At 38.9% G+C, this 21351-nt stretch overlaps 2 protein-coding genes across 4 annotated transcripts in view; both read right to left on the bottom strand.

Moving 5' to 3' along the window:
* Fbxo40 (F-box protein 40) overlaps window positions 1–4026 on the bottom strand; it is a 17957-nt gene extending 13931 nt beyond the window's left edge. The window contains exons 1-2 of one of the 3 annotated variants that reach the window (XM_019208313.2): window positions 3642–4026; window positions 3185–3255 (exon numbers count right to left, since the gene is read on the bottom strand). The gene's annotated coding sequence lies outside the window, so the exon portion shown is untranslated. The remainder of the gene's footprint in view (window positions 1–3184; window positions 3256–3641) is intronic. The other 2 variants (XM_019208314.2, XM_010630001.3) reach the window with 2 other exon arrangements.
* Window positions 4027–9170: 5144 nt separating this feature from the next.
* Argfx (arginine-fifty homeobox) overlaps window positions 9171–21351 on the bottom strand; it is a 30746-nt gene continuing 18565 nt past the window's right edge. The window contains exon 4 of the mRNA XM_033768064.1: window positions 9171–9695. Coding sequence (XP_033623955.1) covers window positions 9171–9695 — 525 coding nt within the window. The remainder of the gene's footprint in view (window positions 9696–21351) is intronic.

Below are 21351 nucleotides of genomic sequence, written 5' to 3'. Positions count from 1 at the left end.
TTTTTTTTTTTTTTTTTGCAGGAAGGCATTATCATCAGAAGGCCTGGGACTTTTCACATGTCACAGAGACAACATGAGGGCAGCTTTCTTTCCTAACATTGGCAATGTGTTTATCTACACCTGTAATCCTTGCATTCAGGAGCCTAAGGCAAGGGCATCACCATAAATTCAAGGCCAGCTTGAACTACATAGCAAGACACTGTCGAAGGAAAGAAAGAAAAAGAAAGGAAGAAAGAAAAGGAAAAGGAGAAAGAGAAAAGAAACAAGATCTCCCCATGATGTGGTCACCTCCCCAACTCCCCAAGCTGGAGAATTATCCCATGATAGAAAGGACAAACCCCCCTCCAAGCAAGAACAACTATTTCATGGGAGACAAAGTACACCTAAAAAGGCTATATATTCAGGGATCATTTCTATAATTGGTTACTAGAGAAGTTTATCTGATTGTGTAGAGTACCACCAATTACGGATTGAAACCTCTGAAAACTGGGAGCTAAATAAACCTCTCCCCCTTAAAAAAGCAAAACCAAAACCAAAATAACAACAACAAAAAACTGCCCCTCAAGCCATAAGGATTCTTCCAAAACTACAAAACCAGGCCTCAGCTCACTATGGCACCTCTATTATTTCCCAATTTTAATTTTTTTAACCGTACCTGTTTCCAGCACATGATTCCATTCCATGTGCGGAATTTACACAGGTTCACGACACATCTTAACTCTTTCAACTCCTTCCCTCTCCTTCCCTTCATCACTTAATCCCCTTCTCATATGAGAAAGTTCTATCTCCCTACTTCTTATTATCTATCCTTTATTTTACTCTCTATTTATAGTTTGTATTTCTCATGTAACAGAAACCAAGTGATATTTAAGTTTCTGGGTCTGATTTATTTCACTTAACATTATGGTTTCAAGGCACAGCACCCTTTAAAACTAGTCCTTTTTCCTTGTTATTGGGCTAGGCTGATCTTCTTAGTCAGAGTTATATCCTCTCCAGTTCCTCAAGCTCCTATTTCTCTTACTTTCCAATTACAGTTTACCTGTAAATTTGTGTTGATTGCCTCCATTTTAATTTCCATTATCACTGAAGCAAGGACCTGTGCTTGCTGGTAACAATAAAACCTTGATCTTTGAAAACTCACAGGCTTACAGTCAGCAATCAGAGGTCCTCTATTCCAGAGCTTCTCTGACTTAAGGTGCATAGGAATCAACTGGACAATGCAGATCTTGATTTGTGGCACTGGGGCAAGGCCTGAGCTTCTCCCATACCACGGGCTCCAGACAATCCTGCCAGTTCAATCCAAGGGCTTTACTTTGAAAGAAAAGGGACTAATTTCACCCCTTCACTTTTTAGAGGAGAAGCTGGGGCTCAGAGAAGTAGTCTTCCTGGTACTCCCAGAGTCCCTGATTCTATCTCAGGCCTTTTCCCTGCTGCACTGATGTTTTATGGAGTCTAACCATGGCCCCGCACAGAGCTACCTGCATGGTGGTGGACAATAGTGAGTTGGCAGCTTAGATGGTACCAAGGGCACAGTAGGACACAGCCTGGAGGAATGAAGAGAAGGTGGTGACCAATGGTTGCAGGCCAACAAGGTCACGATAACACAGATAGCAGGTATATTTAAGCCGCTGACTCAAGTCGAAGAGAATGGGATTAACACATAATAGTTTTAACATTCTTTACTATAATTTTAAAGTTAGTGGCAAACAGGGTTGATGTCAGGGAGATATTTTTAGGCAAAGGGCCCTCTCTGTACCCCTCACATGATGTCAGTGACTAACTATTCTGCCTCCTCATGTGGCTGGCCCTTGAAATAAGGACTCATTTCTGAGCTTCAACTTCAGTGAAAGTGACAAGGTTAGAAGCTAAAGGTCATTCTGTGACCCAAAGGGAGGAAATACCACTCTGAAATTCCACATAAATAACTTACTTTATTGAAAAATAAAAAAGAAGCTAAAGGTCAAAGATATTCCTGAACTATAACCAGTGAGTTGATTGTTTTATTAAATCAATTACATTATTATTCGTAACTATTACATAATTACAGTGTAGCATATTTATCTGCTATGTAGTTATTCAATTCTAGAGAAAGAAAATACACAGCGTGCAACATTAAAATAATCCTTTTGACTTTAGATTTTACCCAACCACTCGGCTGAGGATAATTGCCCCATCTAGTTCTTGATATTAAGCTTCCAGGAACTTCACCATGCCCTAAAAACACAACTACCTCCTTCAGATCTACTAAACTTCATAATCTGCTGTTCTCCACTTGCACCGGAAATGTCTCTATCTTTAAATTTTTCAGTTATTAACTTAGCTGGTGAATTCCCCCATCTGGTGCTATGGTGTTATCAATATTTTAAGTCACTGTGGCATTGGCTAAGGAAGTGCTTAAATAGCTGGATTACCTAGGGGCAGCTGTGAGTCAGCCTGCCGGCTTGATTACTCCTGAACTAGCATACCCTCATCTCACCAGGATGGTGCCCCAGCACACATTTCAGACCCTGGTGCCATGGAAACGTTGGCAAAACTAAATGAGTTAGGCAGTTATACACAGTGAATTTGCTTGTGCGTAGCAAATGGACATAATTATAACACAGACACCTCCAGCAGAGCTAGGGGGTGCATCTGGAGGTTACAGAGGCCAGAAATAAGGAACTGAAATAGGGGTATTGGAGCAGTTGCTTTAGGTCTTGTACTTGGCATTGATAGCTATACCCTGAGCACTCAAAGCTCAGGGATACAGAATCCCTTCTGCTGCACAGGCCACTCCCCTGATGTCCTTAGCTGAACTTTAAACCACAGAAACATAAGAAAATGAACAGCGTGCCCTTATCTTTGCCAGTGTTTGGTGCGTGCAACATGGTGCAGTTATTCCAGAAGCTGGAAACACTGTCTAAATTTTATGGCCTTCAGTACCTTTAGCAACGTTAGTCATTTTACTTTTGTCCACCCAGGTGTGCAAGTCGGAAACAAGTTTTGGTTTGGATGGATAAGCCTGTAGACGGCTTTCAATCCATAAAATAATTTTCACTTACAGTTCATGGATGCATTTGAGATTCAAGAGCACTAGGAAGGAGACAGCCACATTTATGGAACAGCGTTAAGAGAAAAAGCAGGTTTTAAACTGCAGACAGGGTTTAAATAGTACGTGCAGCAGGCACAGTTGTATTACATTTACCGTAAGTGGTGTGATGTGGTGGATGGCGTTTAAGCCACCTGAGAATGACCTGCAATTAACACAGAGGCTGACTGGAGAAAAAAAGAACACAGCATTTGAACTTTAGAAAATAGAAATTCTAGGATCTGGGTCTTCCACACATTTCTTCACCATCTCCTCCATCTCCCCACCTACACCCTCCCATGTCACCACTATGTAACTTTAAAGATATAATTTCAGTGGTAGCAGAAAGAGCCTAAGCTGTCAGAAGGCAGTTTAGATTCTGAGCTTCTCTGACTCCACACTTGAAGTGGCTGGGTCTCATTCTCAGCATCAACCTTTCTCCTACCCCGACTCATAACAAATTTGATGAACAACCCCCTTTTGGGGGCACAAAGGCGATACATAGCAAGCCCCATCCGTCTGCTCTTGGCCGGAATGGCTCCGTGGTGCACCTGCTCACGTGCGAAAAGCTTACCTTCAGCCCAGGCTGAGTCCGCATCTGCTACAGCTGGGTCCCTGGACACCGAACGGGCTCCCGGGCAGGTGGCTGCTCATGCATCAGCTGAAGCGGAACGTGGAGTTCTGTGGGGAAGGCGAGGAAGCGGAGAAAACTTCAACAGAAATAGTCCGAGTGTTTCCAAGTTAAAAATAAAACTATATCACAAGGGCCAACGTGACCAGGCTCAGCTTACAACTTTTTCCCTTCCCTTGTTCAACATTCACTCTCTCCTGCAGTGGAATTTCACAGAGGAAACAGGAAAGGAAGTGGGATTTTAGGCCCATGGGTTTTCTTTCCGCGAAGGGAGGAGAAAACCCCTTTGGAGAAGGCTCGTCTCAAGGCCAGAGCAGTCTCTGAGTCCCAAGTGTGTCTCGGGCAGGTCCAGCTGTGCTTGGGAAGCCTGGTGGAGGAGCCAGCGCAGGCAGCTGCTCTAATTATAACTGTGCTCCTCACCTAAGCCCCGTTACCGGCTGAAGCAGCAACTTGGGCAAGCGACGCGCTGTTCTGCTGCAGTTTCTCGTTTCTTGTTATGACAAGTAAGCGGCTGTGTCTTCTGTTGGTCTTTGTGTTTCTCAGGCGGTTGGGAAAGGAAAAGAATTTGTAGTGTAGAAATCAGGCAGAGAGCGAGGCCAGTGTACAGAATTAGAGGTGGTAGGAAGCTTAGCTCTCATTTAGTTCAATTCCTCTCTTTACAAATGAAGAAAAGTAGTTCAGAGAAGGTAAAATGTTCATTACTGATCACATGGCTTGCCAGTGGAAGAACCAGTGGAAAGACATAGTTCTAATTCCAAATCTAGTGGTCTTACATTTCTTCTTCAAGTAAATTCATTCATCTATGATCTGAGAAAAGAAAATACATAATCCTGGCTTTGCTAATTTCTTGGTATATGGTTTTGATCAAGTTACTTGAGCATTCTCTTTCTGTTTTCCCAATTGTGAAACGGGAATGATACTACTTATATGTCCATGTACATCATACATAAAAAGCACATGAGTAAAGTCAGCTGTGTACAAAGTGCTCAAAAGTGCTAGGTGCCATTTGGATGTATGTGAGTGTATTTTTATTAAAACTAGCAAATGAAAAATGCAAAACTTTTCTAAACAGATCTTCTAATTGGAAACTTCACTGAAATTGTTCTATGGCTTTCTTGTGGATTGCTTAGAATTTTCTACATACAAAATCAAGCTGTTGGCAAACAGAGGCATTTTTGCTTCCTTTCCAATCTGGATGACTTTTATTTCCTTTGCATGCTTTCTTGTCTCGCCTAGAACTTCTAATACTATATTGAACAAGAGTGGTGAGCAGGGCCATCCCCAACTTGTCCTGACCTTTAGTTTTTCAGTCACAAATATGATGTTACCTGTGGGTTTTTAATCAAATTTAAGGAGTGTGTCTTTATCATGAAAGGGGATGGAATTTTTCTGTGCCTCGAGGTGACCACGTGATTTTTGTCCTTTGTTAATATTGTGTATGACATTGGTGGATTTTTGTATATAGAACCGAACTTTCATTCCTAGATAAATCTCACTTGGTCATGGTACAGAATTTCTTCCATGTGTTGCTGGGTTTTTGTTTCTTAGAATTTTGTTGAGGATTTTTGCATTAAAATTCAGAGGAGCTATTGGCCTGTGATTTTCGTGTGAGGTCTTGGCTTAGTTTTGGTATCAGGGTAATACTGGTCTTGTGGAATGAGTTAAGAAATATTCCCTCTGTTTTTTTTGGAGGAGTTGTTTAAGGATTTTCAGTTCTTCTTTAGCCACTTGGTAGAATTTAGCAGTGAAGCCAATCTGAGCCTGGGCTTTTCCTCACAATTTTTTTTTTTTTTTTTTTTTTTTTTTTTTTTTTTTTTTTTTTTTTTTTTTTTTTTTTTTTTTTTTTTTTTTTAACTGGGGATCAACCTGCGGCCCTTGCACTTGCAAAGCAGATGGTGGAACCACTGTGTCAAATCCTCGGCTGGGCTTTTCTTTATAGGAAGTTTTTGGATACTGGCTTGCTCTTCTTGTTTCTTACAGCCTCAGTCACCCCAATTTTATTTCTTGTTGAGTCAGAGTAGGAATTTTGTCTTCACCTAATCAATTTAATTTGTTGCATTCAGTTGTTCATAGTATTTCTTTATGATACTTTGCACTTCTATACAATTGGCTCATAAAATCCCCTTTCATTTCTGATTCTAGTAACTGAGTCACCTTGACCCTCTCCTCCTCTCTTAGTCTAGTTGAAAGGTCTCTCACATTGTTGATCTCTTTAAACAGCCAGTTTTTTGTTTCATTGATTTGTCTCTATTGCCTTTTTTATTCTCTTACATTTATTTCTGCTATAGGCTTTATTTCCTTTGGATTTAGTTTGCACTTCTTTTTCTAGTTTTTAAGGTACAAGTGTACAGATTTTAAGGTAGAACTATAAGGACAGTAAAATAATCTATTTGTCAGGGGTCTGGGCAGGGAGGCATGAGCAGGTGGGGCTAAGCATTCATTAAGCAGTGAAACTATTCCATAAGATTTCTGACAGCATTAATGGATACATGCTGTTTTACATTTGTCAACCCTTAGAATGTATCACATAAAGAATGCAACCTGGGGGCTGGGGATTTAGGTCAGTGGTTCTGCTGCCTGCTTCACAAGCTCAAGCACCCAAGTTCAATCCCTGGTACCAAAAAAAAAAGAATGCAACCTGACATAAACTATGGATTTGGAGTGACAATGATGTACCAATGGGCTCAGTGTGACAAAGGTGTCACTTTGGAGATAGCAACAGTGAGGAGGGCTGTACATACATAAGAATGGGGCTATGGCAACTCCACCTTCTACTCACCATGCTGCAAAACTACAACTGCTATAAAGAATAGTCAATTTTGGAAAATCAAAAGTGCAAAACTAAACAAACAAAAAAATCTCTCCTAGCATAAGGACCCAGTCCAGTTGTTTTCTGTTTCTTCATTTTCTTTTTTGTTTTGTTTTGTATTGCTTTGAGATAGAGTCTCATATCATTCAGGTTGGCCATGCACTCACTATGTAGGCCAACTGGACTTGAACTCACAGTGAGCCTCCTGCCTCAGCCTCCTGAATGCTGGGATCACAGGCATGTGTCACCACGCTCAGCTCTAGTCCCAGTTCTACAGCCTAACTTCACATTGTCCTTTTGTGATGACCGAGAATTTTAGGGGTAACAGAGACCTAAAAGCCTGCCACTGACTTCTCTCAAAATGGTGCTCCAGACCATTACTATATGTGTGTGACCAGATTATTCAAAGTACTGTTTCTTCCTCAATTGATTTTATTTTCTAAATAGGAGAGATGAGAATTTTTGTTTTGTTTTGTGATTAGTGAATGATGCCTGTGCATTATTGATTCATTCATGTTTGTTAAGATTTGTTTTGTGGCCTAGATGTCTTGAAATAATGTGTATTCTCTACCTGTTAGATACACACTTCCAGTAGGTTGTACTGATTAACTCTGTTGTTAAATCTTTTCCACTCATACTAACTTTGAATCTGTTACCTATCAATTTTTTCCCATTAAGTTTATTGGTACATTTACAGCAAACAATACAGTTATATTCATCATTGGGATCTTGTACCTTTACATGTTTTGTCTTTTTCTTCTTTTTCTCCCATACCCCTGCCCTCCCTTCATCCCTTTCACCTTTCTCTATTGTGTTACCTATCAATTATTGAGAACATGTTATTATTTTCCCATTTTTTCCAAAAATTTTACTAATTTGTGCTTCATATATTTGGGGCATATATTATTAACACTACAGAAGTTCAGAATTTTGTTTCAGCTTAATTGTTGCTTTTGCCATTGTCTAGTATACTTTATTTCTAATAAAGTGTTTTGCCTTAAAAGTTTGCTTTGACAAAGCCAAGCATGGTAGCACACACCTATAATCCCAGAACTTGGGAGGCTGAGGCAGGAGGATCCCTGCAAGTTCAAAGCCAGCCTGAACAACATAGCAAGACCCTATCTTAAAAAAAAAAAAAGATTTAATTTGACAAGTATTACTATAACTATGCCAGCTTCTTACCTGCTTATACATATAGTAATGCCTCGGTTCACAGATAATTCAGTTCACAAACAGAAGCATTCTGAAGAATTTTGCTTTCATTTGTGAATTCTGCAGAGGGTGATGAACACAACCATAGCCATCTTCCTCATATGAACCCAATCTTGACCATCTTCCCCAGAGTTGTGGTGCAATTAAGTTTGCGAATCAAAGTACCACTGTATTTGCTGGTACAAGTTTCCTTCTAAATGCTGGTTTAGCATCATTCAGTAGATTTTGGGGGTGCTGTTTTGGGTGTGTTTGTGTGCGTATCCAGCTCAGGTTTAATCATGACATTTTAAAATTGGACAAGTGTTTTTACATCTTCCCTCCCTCCCCATATTTAATCTCTTCAAATGACAGCAAATATCGCTGACATGGGGGAGGGGGGAGGCAAAGCTGGGTGGAGAAATGGTCTGGACCTGTCAATTGTGAGATCCCAGATGACTCTCAGGACCCATATGTAGAGCTTCTCATGAGTTCCCATGTGATATGGATGGCATGAAGGAGACCAGAGGCCATGATGAGCCACTATCCTGCCTTATGTGCCCCAGAATGCCATGCTATTGATTTGTTTCAAAGTGATGAAGAAAATGCTGAGATTCCACCTTACCCTGGAAAGAATGGCTGCTATCAAGAAATCAACCAATAACAAATATTGGCAGGGTTGTGGGCAGAAAGGAAGCCTTCTCCACTGTTGGTGGGAGAACAGACTGGCACAACCACTGTGGAAATCAATATGGAGATACCTCAAAGAATTAGGATTAGAAGTCCCATTTGATCCAGCCATCCCTCTACTGGATATCTTTCCAAAAGAATTAAAAGAACCACACCACAATGATACATGTTCACCCATGTTTATAGTGGCACAGTTTGTAATGGTTGAAACTTGGAAACAGCCCAATTGCCCATCATTTGGAGATTGGATAAAAAAGGTGTTTCTTCTATAAAATGGAGTACTACTCAGCCATAAAGAATAAGAAACTAGAGTCATTCATAGGAAAATGAATGCATATCGAGGCCATACTCTTAAGTGAAATAAATAGGACACACATATGTAAAAACCTAATAATTTCTCTGGTGTGAAAAGCAAAAAGTGTAAATAAGATCCAAAATGTATAACTAATAATATGAAATAGGAAGAAAAGGGCAAAATGTGGAGGGGAAATGGGAAGGGTAGGGGAAAGCAAATAAGGGACAAGAAAAAAATTATAAGAAAAAGAAATAATGAAAACAACATCTTTGTAAATAGGGGAGGGTGGAGGGGGTGAAGGGAGGGCAGGGAATGGGAAAAAATGAGAACCAAGATCTGTCATGTAAAGGTACAAGATCCCAATGATGAGTCTAACTGTACTGTATACTGAAAAGGTACCAAAAAACTCAATGGGGGGAGAACACTGGTCAGAGAAATGCAAAGTCTACCTAGTGGGGAGGCCCTGGAATGCCTGGCTGTCTCTGAGACTTCAAGCAGAAGAGCCTTGGCTCATCATACTGGGTATGCAGGTTTGCCCAGGAGCTGGACCAACAGCTGGTCCATCACAGATGCTGAGAGAGATACCCTGTCCTTCAATCTGGGACCTTGCAGGTGGAAGATACTGATACAGACAGCTGAAGGAACACCTAGAGGCCTCCCACTCATCAGGAAAACTGTATAGTTCTATAACTTGGGTTATGTCATAGCTGTCAGGAAATAGAACAGGGACGGAGGACTCCAGCCTCTCCAATGGAGGATCATGTATGTGGAAATCAATCTCGGGGCTTTCTGCAAAGATAAAGTCATCTGAACAGTCAGAAGGGCTTGTGGGCGGACATGGAAGGGAGCTATTGAAATTTAAAACCACAGGGGGGAAAAAGTCAGGGTTAGTCGACATTCTGAGTGAGGAGGGCGCATTCTTCTTGGCTTGAAGGACTTGGCTGGACTGCTGTAGTGACTGTTCTTGCTGCTTCTGCTGCTTTCTCAATTTGAATCGCCTGTTCCTGAACCAGACCTGGAGTGGGGGGAGAGGGACATTGTCAACACAGAAGGCATTTGAGGCTTCTTTGGGAGAAAACAGCTGGATTATAACCCTCATGTCCTCTTCAGGTCACCACAACACTGGATTCTGAGGCAGCAGAGTGGGGTCCAAGTGGAGTCAGCAGGAGAGACAATGAGGATCAGGTCTGGGGTCCCAGCAAAGTCAGAATAAAAGGGACTGTAGTGGGCTGGGGATTTAGCTCAGTGGTTCTGCCACCTGCCTTGCAAGCTCAAGGTCCTGAGTTTGATTCCCCCCTACCGGGGGGTGGGGTGGGCCTGTGGTAACACTACCCTACAGTCTAGCCAATGGGTGGCACAGATACCTGTACCCACAACACAGAGGTGCAGGGGGCCATAAAGGCCATTGTTCTGAGCTCCCGAAGATAGAGCAGAAGTGAACCACAGAAAGAAGGCCGCTCTGAGGCTTCTTGATAAAAATTGAAGCCCACTGGAAAAGTGAAAGAAATCTCTGCAAAAAAGGCCCACCAGACCACTATAGTTCGTAAGTTGGAGGGATCACCACCTCTCATCAGAACCTGGAAGGGCAGATGGAACCTGTAGGAGAACCTTGCAGAGTTCAACCCAGCAGGAGGGCAAGGAGCGCAACTTGTGTCTTGCAGCCAGAAATCAGCCTGAACCTCAGGGGACAGCTGCTAGCCTGCTGAGACTAATTGACTTAGATCTGTATACTCCTGCCCACACTGTCTATTGTGACAGTAGAGACATACCCTGAAGAAGGCCCTTTATTTGTATTTTCAAAGTTTATTTCCTCTTATTTTTAATTTTAATTAAATTTTTTTTCTTTCTTCTTTTTTCAAATTTACTATTCTTTTCTTTCTGTCTCACTCTCTTCTCTTCCACCACACTCTTCATCTCCCTTTTGTTCTGGTTTCTGTCCTAATTTGGATTTCTTTTTTCTTTACTTTTCATTTTCCTTCCCTTTTCATTTTCCTTCTTTCAATTGTCATTAGTTTTAAAGGAGAGTGAATATACTTGATAAATTCCCTATGGCTGTTAGAGAATTCTGTTTTTGTCTTTGATCTTCTATTCTGTCTTTTCCCCTTGTCTTCAACAGTTTCCTAGAGTTTGTGTGATCTTCCAATGTCCTCTGGCCTCATGTCTAACCTTTCCCTATCCTTTTCCCTTAACTATCCCTCCCTTCCCAAATCCTTCTAAGTTCCCATACCAAAGGGTAAAGTTGCTATATTGAAGAGTGAATTCACTATAAACATATTTTGGGCTGGTCCTCAATTTTTATTTAATTCACACAATTAAAGGTGATGTTAATAACTACCACAAATTCTCATTTTCTAAGTTGTTCTTGATGCTAGTGTGTTGCTGATTGTATCACTTGCACTAAAGTGTTGTGATTGATCTAATCAGTTGTCCTTCCTGGTATACTAAAAATGAGAAGGCCTAAGAGTCATTAGAGACTCAAAACCTAAAGAACAGCTATATCTGGAAGACACCTCTAAAAAGCAAACATTCCATGAGGGTTCTAAATACAAGTAACAAAGATACTTACAATAAGCAATACTGAAGTATCAATCTGGGAATTAAACCAAGGACTGTACCAACAACAAAAATAGAAATTAGAAGACACCTAAGCAAGGTGCAGACTCAGACTTCTAGCTCAGCAAAGGAAAATTCTGAGGGAAATGAGATAAAAAAATCTGATAATCAACAACCTGGACACCCTGAACTGATGATAGCACAACACCTTAGTCCAAGTTATACAGGAAGTAACAAACAGATGAATGAGGCTCTTGAAAAATTCAAAGCAGAAATGATTTCCCAGATAACTACAGAGATGGTGAGCAGAACGAAACACATGATTAGAAACTCTAGAACAGAAAGATAAAAACAAATAGATGAGCTCAGAACCATGATGGAAGTCATGCATGTCCAGCATAGGAAAGAAATGGAAACCATGAAACATATTCAAACAGATATCCAGGAGATTAAAAACTCTATTGGAAGCTGGGTGTTGTGGCACACACTGTAATCCCAGCACATGGGAGGCTGAGGTAGGAGGATCGCTGTGAGTTTGAGACCAGCCTGGGCTACATAGTGAGTTCCAGGTCAGCCTTAACTACGTAGTGAGACCCTATCTCAAAAAAACAAAAACAAAAACAAAACAAAAAATTCAAGATCCTGGAAACCCAACTAAAGAAAAACATACTACAAGCAGTTAAAGAAACAAATCACATACAAAGGAAAGCCCATGAAAATCATAGCAGATTTTTCAACACAAACGCTCAAGTCAAGGAGAGCCCAGACGGGGAGGTATTTCAAACTCTAAAAGAAAACAACCTCCAACCTAGACTGAAGTATCCTGCAAAACTACCTTTCAAAATTGATGAGGAAATAAGATACTTCCATGACAAAGAACACCTTAGAAACTTCATGAACACCAAATGTGCAGTGCAAACAATTCTAAACAATATCCTAGAAAAAGATAATAAAAGTCACAACTCCATGACACCCAACAGAGCAAATCCATTAGGCAAGACAAGAAATTAAAAGGAGAGCAGGAAAAATAAAAAAATAAAAGAGCCAACAACAGGAAAATAACATGACATGGACAAGTCAATACATATCAGTTATAACCATCAATGCTAATTCATCAATCCAAAAGAAATGGATTGGCAGAATAGATTAAGAAGCAAGATACAATATGCTGTATACAGGAAATGCATCTAGTTCAAAAAGAAATGCATAAACTGGGTGGGGTGGTGCATGCCTAAATCCCAGCACTTGGGAGGCTGAGGCAGGAGGATCACTGTGAGTTCAAGGACAGTCTGGCATGCATAGTGAGTTCCAGGTCAGTCTCAAATACATAGTGAGACCCTGTCTTTTAAAAAAAAAATAAACAAACAAACAAAAAACAGAAATGCATACATTGAAAGCAAAATGAAGGAAAACAGTTCTCCATGTGACAGGAACCCAGAAAAAAGTAGGGGTAGCTATCTTATTTACAAAGTAGATTTCAAACCAAAACTAATTAAGAGAGACAAAGAAGGTCACTACATCCTTGTAATGGGAACAGTCCAATGGGAAGAGATGACAATCATAAAGATATATGCACCAAATACTAATGCCCCCAACTATACAAAACAATTATTAATGGACATGAAAAATGAAATAAGCACTAACACAATTGTAGTGGGGGACCTCATACCCCCTGTCACAAATAGATCATCTAGACAAAAAAAAAAAAAAAAAAAATCAATAGTGAAATACTAGAACTAAACCAAGTTTTTTAACAAATGGAGTTAATGTCTACAGGGTTGTTGCGCCCCACAAAATCAGAATATGCATTCTTTCCAACTGCACATGGGTCATTCTCCAAAATAGACCATATGTTAGCTCATAGAACATGTTTAAGTAAATACAAAGGAAGTGAAGTTATCCCCTATATATTATCAGACCATAGTGCAGTCCAACTGGAGATCAATAGCATAAGAAACTGCAAGAACTCCACAAACACTTGGAAATTGAGTAACACCCTCCTGCACAACCAATGGGTCACAGAAAAAATTAGACAGTTTCTGCAATTAAATGGTAACCCAGTACAACATAGAGAAATGTATGGTACACAATGAAAGCAGTTCTATGAGGGAGATTCATAGCAATGAATGCCCTTACTAGGAAAATAGAGCAAGTACAAATAAACAACCTAATGATGAACCTAATGATCCTAGGAAAAGAAGAGCAAGATAAACCCAAGCTTGTACAATGGAGAAAATTATAAAGATCAAAGCAGATATCAGTGCAATGGGGACTAAGAGAATGATACCAAAAAAAAAAAAACAATGAATAGAAGACTTGTTTTTTTAAAATGAAATCTATAAGAACTTAGCCAACCTTACTGAGACACACACACACACACACACACACACATACACACACACACACACAGAGAGGGCTCAAATCCATGGAATTAAAAATGAAAAAGATGAAGTCACAACAGATCCAGCAGAAATCCATAGGATCATCAACACCTACTTTGACAACCTGTATTCTAATAAAATGGAAAACACAGAAGAAATAGACAGATTCCTAGATACATATGAATTAAAATTAAATGAAGATGATATAAAAATCATTCACTCTAATTATAATCAGTAAAAAACTGAAGAATGTAATTAAACATTTACCAACAAGGAAAATCCCAGGTTCTGGCTTCACTGCTCAGTTCTACAAGACATTTAGACCCATTGCCACTATTGTTTAAACTCTTCAAAGAAATTGAAAGGGTTAGCAATGCTTCCAAATTCATTCCTAGAAGTGTTACGTTGATTTCAAAAGCAAAGCCCCAATCAAAACAGAGAAATACAGGCCAATCTCCCTCATGAACATAGATGCAAAAATCCTACATAAGATAATGACAGAGTACAGAGGGTCATCAAGAAGATCATACACTCTGACCAAGTCAGATTTATCCCAGGGATGCAAGGATGGTTCAAGATATGTAAGTCAATAAATGTAATACACTATTTTAACAAAGTCAAGGACAAAAACCATATAATAATGTCAATCGATACAGACAAAATTCAACACCCATTCATGAAAAGAACCCTACAGAAAATTGGAATAGATGGTCTTTATCTGATAAAGGCTATCTATGTAAAACCAACAGCCAACATTGTATTGTATAGTCAAAAACTGAAAATCTTTGCACTAAAATCATGAATAAGACAAGGATATCCACTATCACCACTACTGTTCAATATAGTTCTGGAAACATTAGCCACAGCAATTAGATATGAGAAAGAAATAAAAGGAAAAGAAGTTAAACTATCATTATTTGTTGAGGATATAATACTCTACCCAGACTCAAAAAAACTCTGCCAAAAAGCTTCTAGCCTTAATTGACACTTTCAGCAGAGTAGCTGGATACAAGGTCAACAGTCAAAAATCAATAGCCTTCTTGTACACAAATAACAGACTTGCTGAGAGAGATACCAGGGAAACAATTCCTTCTACAATAGCATCCAAAAAGATTAACTATCTAGGAATCATTCTAATGAAGGAAGGAAAAGACCTCTACTTTGAGAACTACAAAACTCTGTAAAAACAGATTGAAGAGGATATAAGAAAATAGAAAGACATCCCCTATTCCTGGGCAGGAAGAACCAATATAGTGAAAATGGCCATACTTCCAAAACTGCTATATACATTCAATTCAAATACAATTGAAATCACAGAAGTATATTTCACAGAACTAGAGAAAACTATCTGAAAATTCATTTGGAACCAGAAGAGACCTAGGATAGCTAAAGCAATTATAGACAACAGGGACATGATGGGGGTGATATCATTATCCCTGACTTGAAACTATACTAGAAAGCCACTGTGATAAAAACAGCATGGTACTGGTAAAAAAGCAGACTTGAGGATCAGTGGAATAGATTAGAAGCTACAGAAGCAACTCCAGACATACTCAGCTACCTCATCTTTGACAAAGAAGCCAACCATCCTCACTGAAGGGTAGATAAGTCTCTTTAATAAATGGTATTGGAAAAACTGGGTTTAAACCTGCCAAAATTAAAATGAGATCCCTTATCTTTCACCATGCAGTAAACTAAAATCCAAGTGGATTAAAGATCAGAATATTAAAACAGAAACACTAACCTTCCTGGAAGATAATTTAGGTAGAACTCTCAAAGACAATGGCATAGGAAAAGACTTTATGAACAAATCCTCAGTAGCATGAGAACTAGTGCAAAGAATCAACAAATGGGATCTCATTTTGTTAAAAAGCTTCTGCGCTGTAGGAGAACCACTAACAGAGCTAAGACACAACCTTATAATGTGGCAAAAGATATTTATCAGTTCTTCCTCAGACAAAAGACTACTATCTAAAATATATAAAGAATTTAAAAAAATCAGACCCCCAAAATATAAAGACTCAATTCAAAAATGGACATCTGGAATGAACAGACATGCCTCAGACCTAAAGAAGTAAAAGCAGCAAATAAACATGAAAAAAATGTTCAACCTTATTGGTAATTTGAGAGATGCTGATGAAAACAGAGATTCCAAGCCCCAGAAAGGAAAATGAGATTTGGGAAGGCCACCCCAAGATCTGCTCTCCCTCCGGCCTGCTTGGGCCCATTCAGTGGGACTGGGTAGCCACGCCCTCCTCTGCCTGCTCTGCCACCAGCTCCAGCAAGGCAGGTAGCCACATGGGCGCCTCTGAAACACACCCCCTCCACACATGCGCTCTCAGACCTCCTGATTGTTCCAGTCCTTGGACCCACTCTGCAGAGACATAGGTGGTCATAAAGGGTATTTTTCTGAGCTCCCAATTTTGAACATCTTTAAAGAAAGGACAGGGAAACCTGTAGTAGAACTGCGTGTGGTTCAACCCTGCAGGAGGTCGGGGAATGCAGTATGGGCCTTGTGGCCTGAGGTCAGTCTGAGTTGCAGGGATCTGCCATTGGCTACTGAGATCAGGGGACTTGGTTCTGCACATGGCTGTGCACATGGTATATTATAACAGCAGAGATACAGTCTGAAAGAGGCCCTTCAAATTCATTTTTTTTCTTTCTTTTCCTCATTCCACGCTGCAAATTCTTTTTTTTCTTCTGTTGGCTTTCTCCAACTCAGTCTCTTGCCCCACAATATTATCCCTCATCTCCCTTTGTGTTCCTGCTCCTGCCCTAACTCAGGCTTCTTTTATTATTTTTTCTTTTTTCTTTATGTTCTTTTCTTCTGTCATTTTAACTCACTCATGAGTCAATAGTTTCAAGGGAAAGTGAGCCCCTATTACTCTTAAGAGGATATGTTCTTGTCCTTATTCTTGCACTGTATCTATCCCTTTTGAATTTAATATTTTCCTAAAGATTGTATGGTCATTCTATGTCCTCTGGCTTCATTTGAAACCTTCTCCAATTCTTTCACTTATCTACTCCTCTTGTCCTAACTCTGTCTAAGCCCCCATCCTAAATGGTAAAGATGCTATATTGAAAAGTGTATTCACTGCAAACATATTTTGGGCTGCTTCTTGGTTTTAATTTAATTCATGTGGTTTAAAGGTGATAGATTAATGACTACCACAAGGGGTCAATATGCAAGTTGTGCTTGATCATATTGTGTTGCTGAATGTATCAATTAGGATAAAGGATTGTGATTGATTTAATGAGCTGTTTTCTCTGATATTATGAAAATGAGAATGTCTATAAGTCATTAGAGAACAGAAGCTAAAGTGTAACTATATCAGGAAGATTTAAGTAATAACCCAAAAACTAAACCAAAGAAAACCCAACCGAAAAAAAAAAAAATGAGAAAACACTTAAGCAAGACACAAAGACAGACTTCCAGTTCACCAATGGCAAACAGTAGGCAAATGAGGATGAGAAGTCTGATAGTGAACCCGCAGAATACCCTGAGCTGAAACCACAGAAAGTAGCAAAACAGATCAATCAGGCTTTAGAAAAATTCAAAACAGAAATAATTTCCCAGATAACCATAAAGATGGTGAGCAAAAAGTCATGATTCAAGACTGTAGAAGAGAAACTGAGAAAAAAATAGATGAGCTCAGGAGCATGATAGAAGGCATAAAGGGCCAGCATAAGAACTGGAATCCATAAAACAGATTCAAACATATCCAGGAGATTAAAAACTCTATTGAAAGTGTACACAACAGAATAAAAGAATGCTAAGATAGAATCTCAGATATAGAAGATAGGATTGCAGTCAGTGACCTTGAAAAGAGAGGTCTTGTAAAAACAGTAAGTGATCATGAGAAATGGATTCAACAACTCCTAGATGATGCAAACAAGAATAACATAAGACTGATAGGAATCCATGAAGTAGCAGGAGAAAATACAAATGAACTTAAAAAAAGCTGTTCACAGAATTAATGACAGAAAACTTCCCAAACAGAGGGGAAGAATTAGACACACAGAGTAGTGAGGCATATTGGACTCCAACTAGCCAACTAGCCATGATTAAAAAAAAAATCTACATCTAGACATATAATAATCAAGATCCCAGAAACCCAACAGAACAACAAAATACTACAAGCGGTAAGAGAAAAGAAACAAATCACATGCAAAGGAAACCCATCAGAATCACAGCAGACTTTTCAACACAAACCCTCAGGTCAAGGAGAGCCTGGAGTGAGGTATTTCAAGTCTAAAGGAAAACAACCTCCAACCTAGACTGATGTATCCTACATAACTCTCTTTCAAAATGGATGTGGAATAAGATACTTCCATGACAAAGAACACCTGAGAAACTTCATGAATACCAAACCAGCACTACAAGCAATCCTAGATAATATCCTAGAAAAAGACAATGAAGGTAACAACACCATGAGGCCCAACAGAGCAAATCAAATAGCCAAGGCAAGAAACTAAAAGAAGACAAAAAAATTAAAAAGAGTCAACAAAAGGACAATGACATGACAATAAGAAGTCAGTACATATCAGTTCTGATGATCAATGTAAATGGCCTCAATTCACCAATCAAGAGAAATAGACTGGCAGAATGGATTAAGAAGCAAAATCCAACAATATGTTGTATACAAGAAACATACCTAGTGCAAAAAGAAGCCCATAGACTGACAGTGAAAGGATGGAAAACAATTCTCCATGCAACAGTAGCCCAGAAAAAAGCAGGGGTAGCAATCTTATTTGCAGACAAAGTAAATTTCAAACCAAAACTGATTAAGAGAGACAAAGAAGGCCACTGCATCCTTGTAAAGGGAACAGTTCAAGAGGAAGTGATGACAATCATAAACATATATGCACCAAATATTAATGCCCCCAACTATATAAAACAAATATTAAGTAACATGAAAAACCAAAGAAGCACTAATACAATTGTAATGGGGGGTCTAAATATCCCACTATTACAAATAGACAGATTATCTAGGCAGAAAATCAACAATGATATACTAGAACTCAACGAAGCTTTTGAATGCATGGGACTTAATAGACATCTATAGAGTGTTCCACCCCACAAAATTAGAATATACATTCTCTTCGGCTGCACATGGGTCATTCTCCAAGATAGACCACATACTAGCTCACAGAACAGGTCTGAATAAATGCAAAAGAATCAAAGTTATCCCTAGTATATCATCAGACCATAGTGCAATTAAGCTGGAGATCAGTAGCCTAAGATACCATAGGAACTTCATAAACACATGGAAATTGAACACTCTCCTGAACAATCAATGGTTCACAGAGGAAATTAAAGACAAAATCAGACAGTTTCTACAAATAAATGAAAATGCCAATACAATATACAGGAATCCATGGGACACATGAAAGCACTTCTACATGGAAAATTCATAGCACTGAATGCCCACACTAGGAAAACAGAGCGGGCTCAAATAATCTAACAATGAATGAATCTTAGACTCCTAGAAAAACAGGAGCAAGAAAAACCCAAAGCTCGACCAAGAGAGGAAATTATAAAGATTAGAGCAGAAATCAATGCAATGGAAACTAAGAAAATGATACAAAAATAAATGAAACAAAGAGTTGTTTTTTTGAAGGAATAAATAAAATCGATAAACCTGTAGTTAACCTTATCAAAAAAAGGAAAGGCTCAAATCCATGCAATTAGAAATGAAACAGGTGAAGTCACAAGAGATCCAACAGAAATCCAGAGGATCATTAATACCTACTTTGAGAACCTGTACTGTAATAAAATGGAAAACCCAGAGGAAATGGACAGATTTTTAGATACTTATGAATTACCGCAGTTGAACAAAGAAGATAAAAACATTTTAAACACCCCAATTGCAATCAGTGAAATTGAAAATGTAATTAAAAGTTTACCAACAAAGAAAAGCCCTGGTCCCGATGGATTCACTACTGAATTTTACAACACATTTAGAGAAGAACTACTGCCTATACTCTTCAAACTTTTCAATGAATTTGAAAGGGAAGCAATACTTCCAAATTCATTCCTGGAAGCAAGTATCACTTTAATTCCCAATCCAGGGAAAGATGCAACTAAAAAAGAGAACTACAGGCCAATCTCCTTAATGAATGTAGATGCAAAAATCCTTAATAAGATAGTAGCAAACAGAATACAGAGGATCATCAAGAAGATCAGGCATCCTGACCAAGTCGGCTTTATGATGCAAGGATGGTTCAACATAAGTCAATCAATATAAAACACTATATTAACAAAGTCAAGGACAAAAACCATATGATCCTCTTGATAGATGCAGAAAAAGCATTTGACAAAATTAAACACCCATTCATGATAAAAAAAAACCTGCAAAAAATTGGAATAAGTGGTCTATATCTCCACTTAAATGCTATCTATGAAAAACCAACAGCCAACATCGTATGAAATGGCCAAAAACTGAAAACTTTCATGTTCAAATCAGGAACAACATAAGGATGCCCACTATCATCACTTCCTCTTTAATATAGTTCTGGAAACATTAGCCACAGCAATTAGGCAAGAGAAAGAAATTAAAGCAATAAAGATAGGAAAGGAAGAAGTTAAACTGTCATTATTTGCTGATGATATGATACTCTACATTGAAGACCCAAAAAATTCCACCAAAAGACTTCTAGACGTAATTGACACTTTCAGCAATCAGTGAAATCTAGTAGCTAGATACAAGGTCAACACCCCATAATCAACAGCCTTCTTGTACACAACAGACTCACTGAGAGAGAAATTAGGGAAACAATTCATTTCATAATAGCATCCAAAGAAATGAAGTAGATAGGACTCAATCTAACAAAAGAGGCAAAAATACCTCTACCATGAAAACTACAGAACTCTGAAAAAAGAGATCAAGGAGGATATAAGAAAGTGGAAAGACATCCCCTGCTCCTGGATAGGAAGAATCAACATAGTCAAAATGGCTACCAAACTGCCACACTACCAAAACTGCTATACAGATTCAATGCAATGCCAATTGAAATTCCAACACTATTTTTCACAAAACTAGGAAAAAGAATCCAAAAATTCATCTGGAACCATAAGAGACCTACCTAGAATAGCAAAAGCCATCCTAGGCAACAGAGACATGGTAGCACATATAAAAATTCCCAGTTTGAAACTATACTACAAAGCCACTGTGAAAACAACATGGTACTGGCAAAGAAACAGACCTGAGGATCAGTGGAACAGATTGAAAGACACAGAAACAATTCCAGATGTACTCAGCTACCTCCTCTTTGACAAAGGAGCTGACCATCCTTGGTGGAGAAAAGATAGACTCTTTACTAAATGGCGTTGGAAAAACTGGATCTCAACCTGCCAAAGATTAAAACTGGACTCTTATCTTTTACCATGCACTAAATTAAAACTCAAGTGGATTAAAGATCTAAATATTAAAACAGAAACACTAAACTTGCTGGAAGATAAGTAGGCAGAACTCTTGAAGACATTGGCATAGGAAAAGACTTTATGAGCAAATCCTCAGCAGCATGGGAACTAGCAGATAGAATCAACAACTGGGATCTCATCTTATTAAAAAGCTTCTGCACTGCAAAAGAAACCCTCAACAGAGACAACCTACAATGTGGGAAAAAATTTTACCAGCTGCTCCTCAGACAAAGGACTATTATCAAGAATATATAAAGAACTCAAATCAATCAGCCCCCTCCCAAATATAAAGACCCGATTCAAAAATGAGCATC

The sequence above is a fragment of the Fukomys damarensis genome, unplaced genomic scaffold (assembly GCF_012274545.1).
Source record: "Fukomys damarensis isolate Sample0158 unplaced genomic scaffold, DMR_v1.0_HiC HiC_scaffold_24, whole genome shotgun sequence".
In the NCBI taxonomy this organism is placed as follows: domain Eukaryota; kingdom Metazoa; phylum Chordata; class Mammalia; order Rodentia; family Bathyergidae; genus Fukomys; species Fukomys damarensis.
This window is presented reverse-complemented; position numbering and strand designations above follow the sequence as displayed.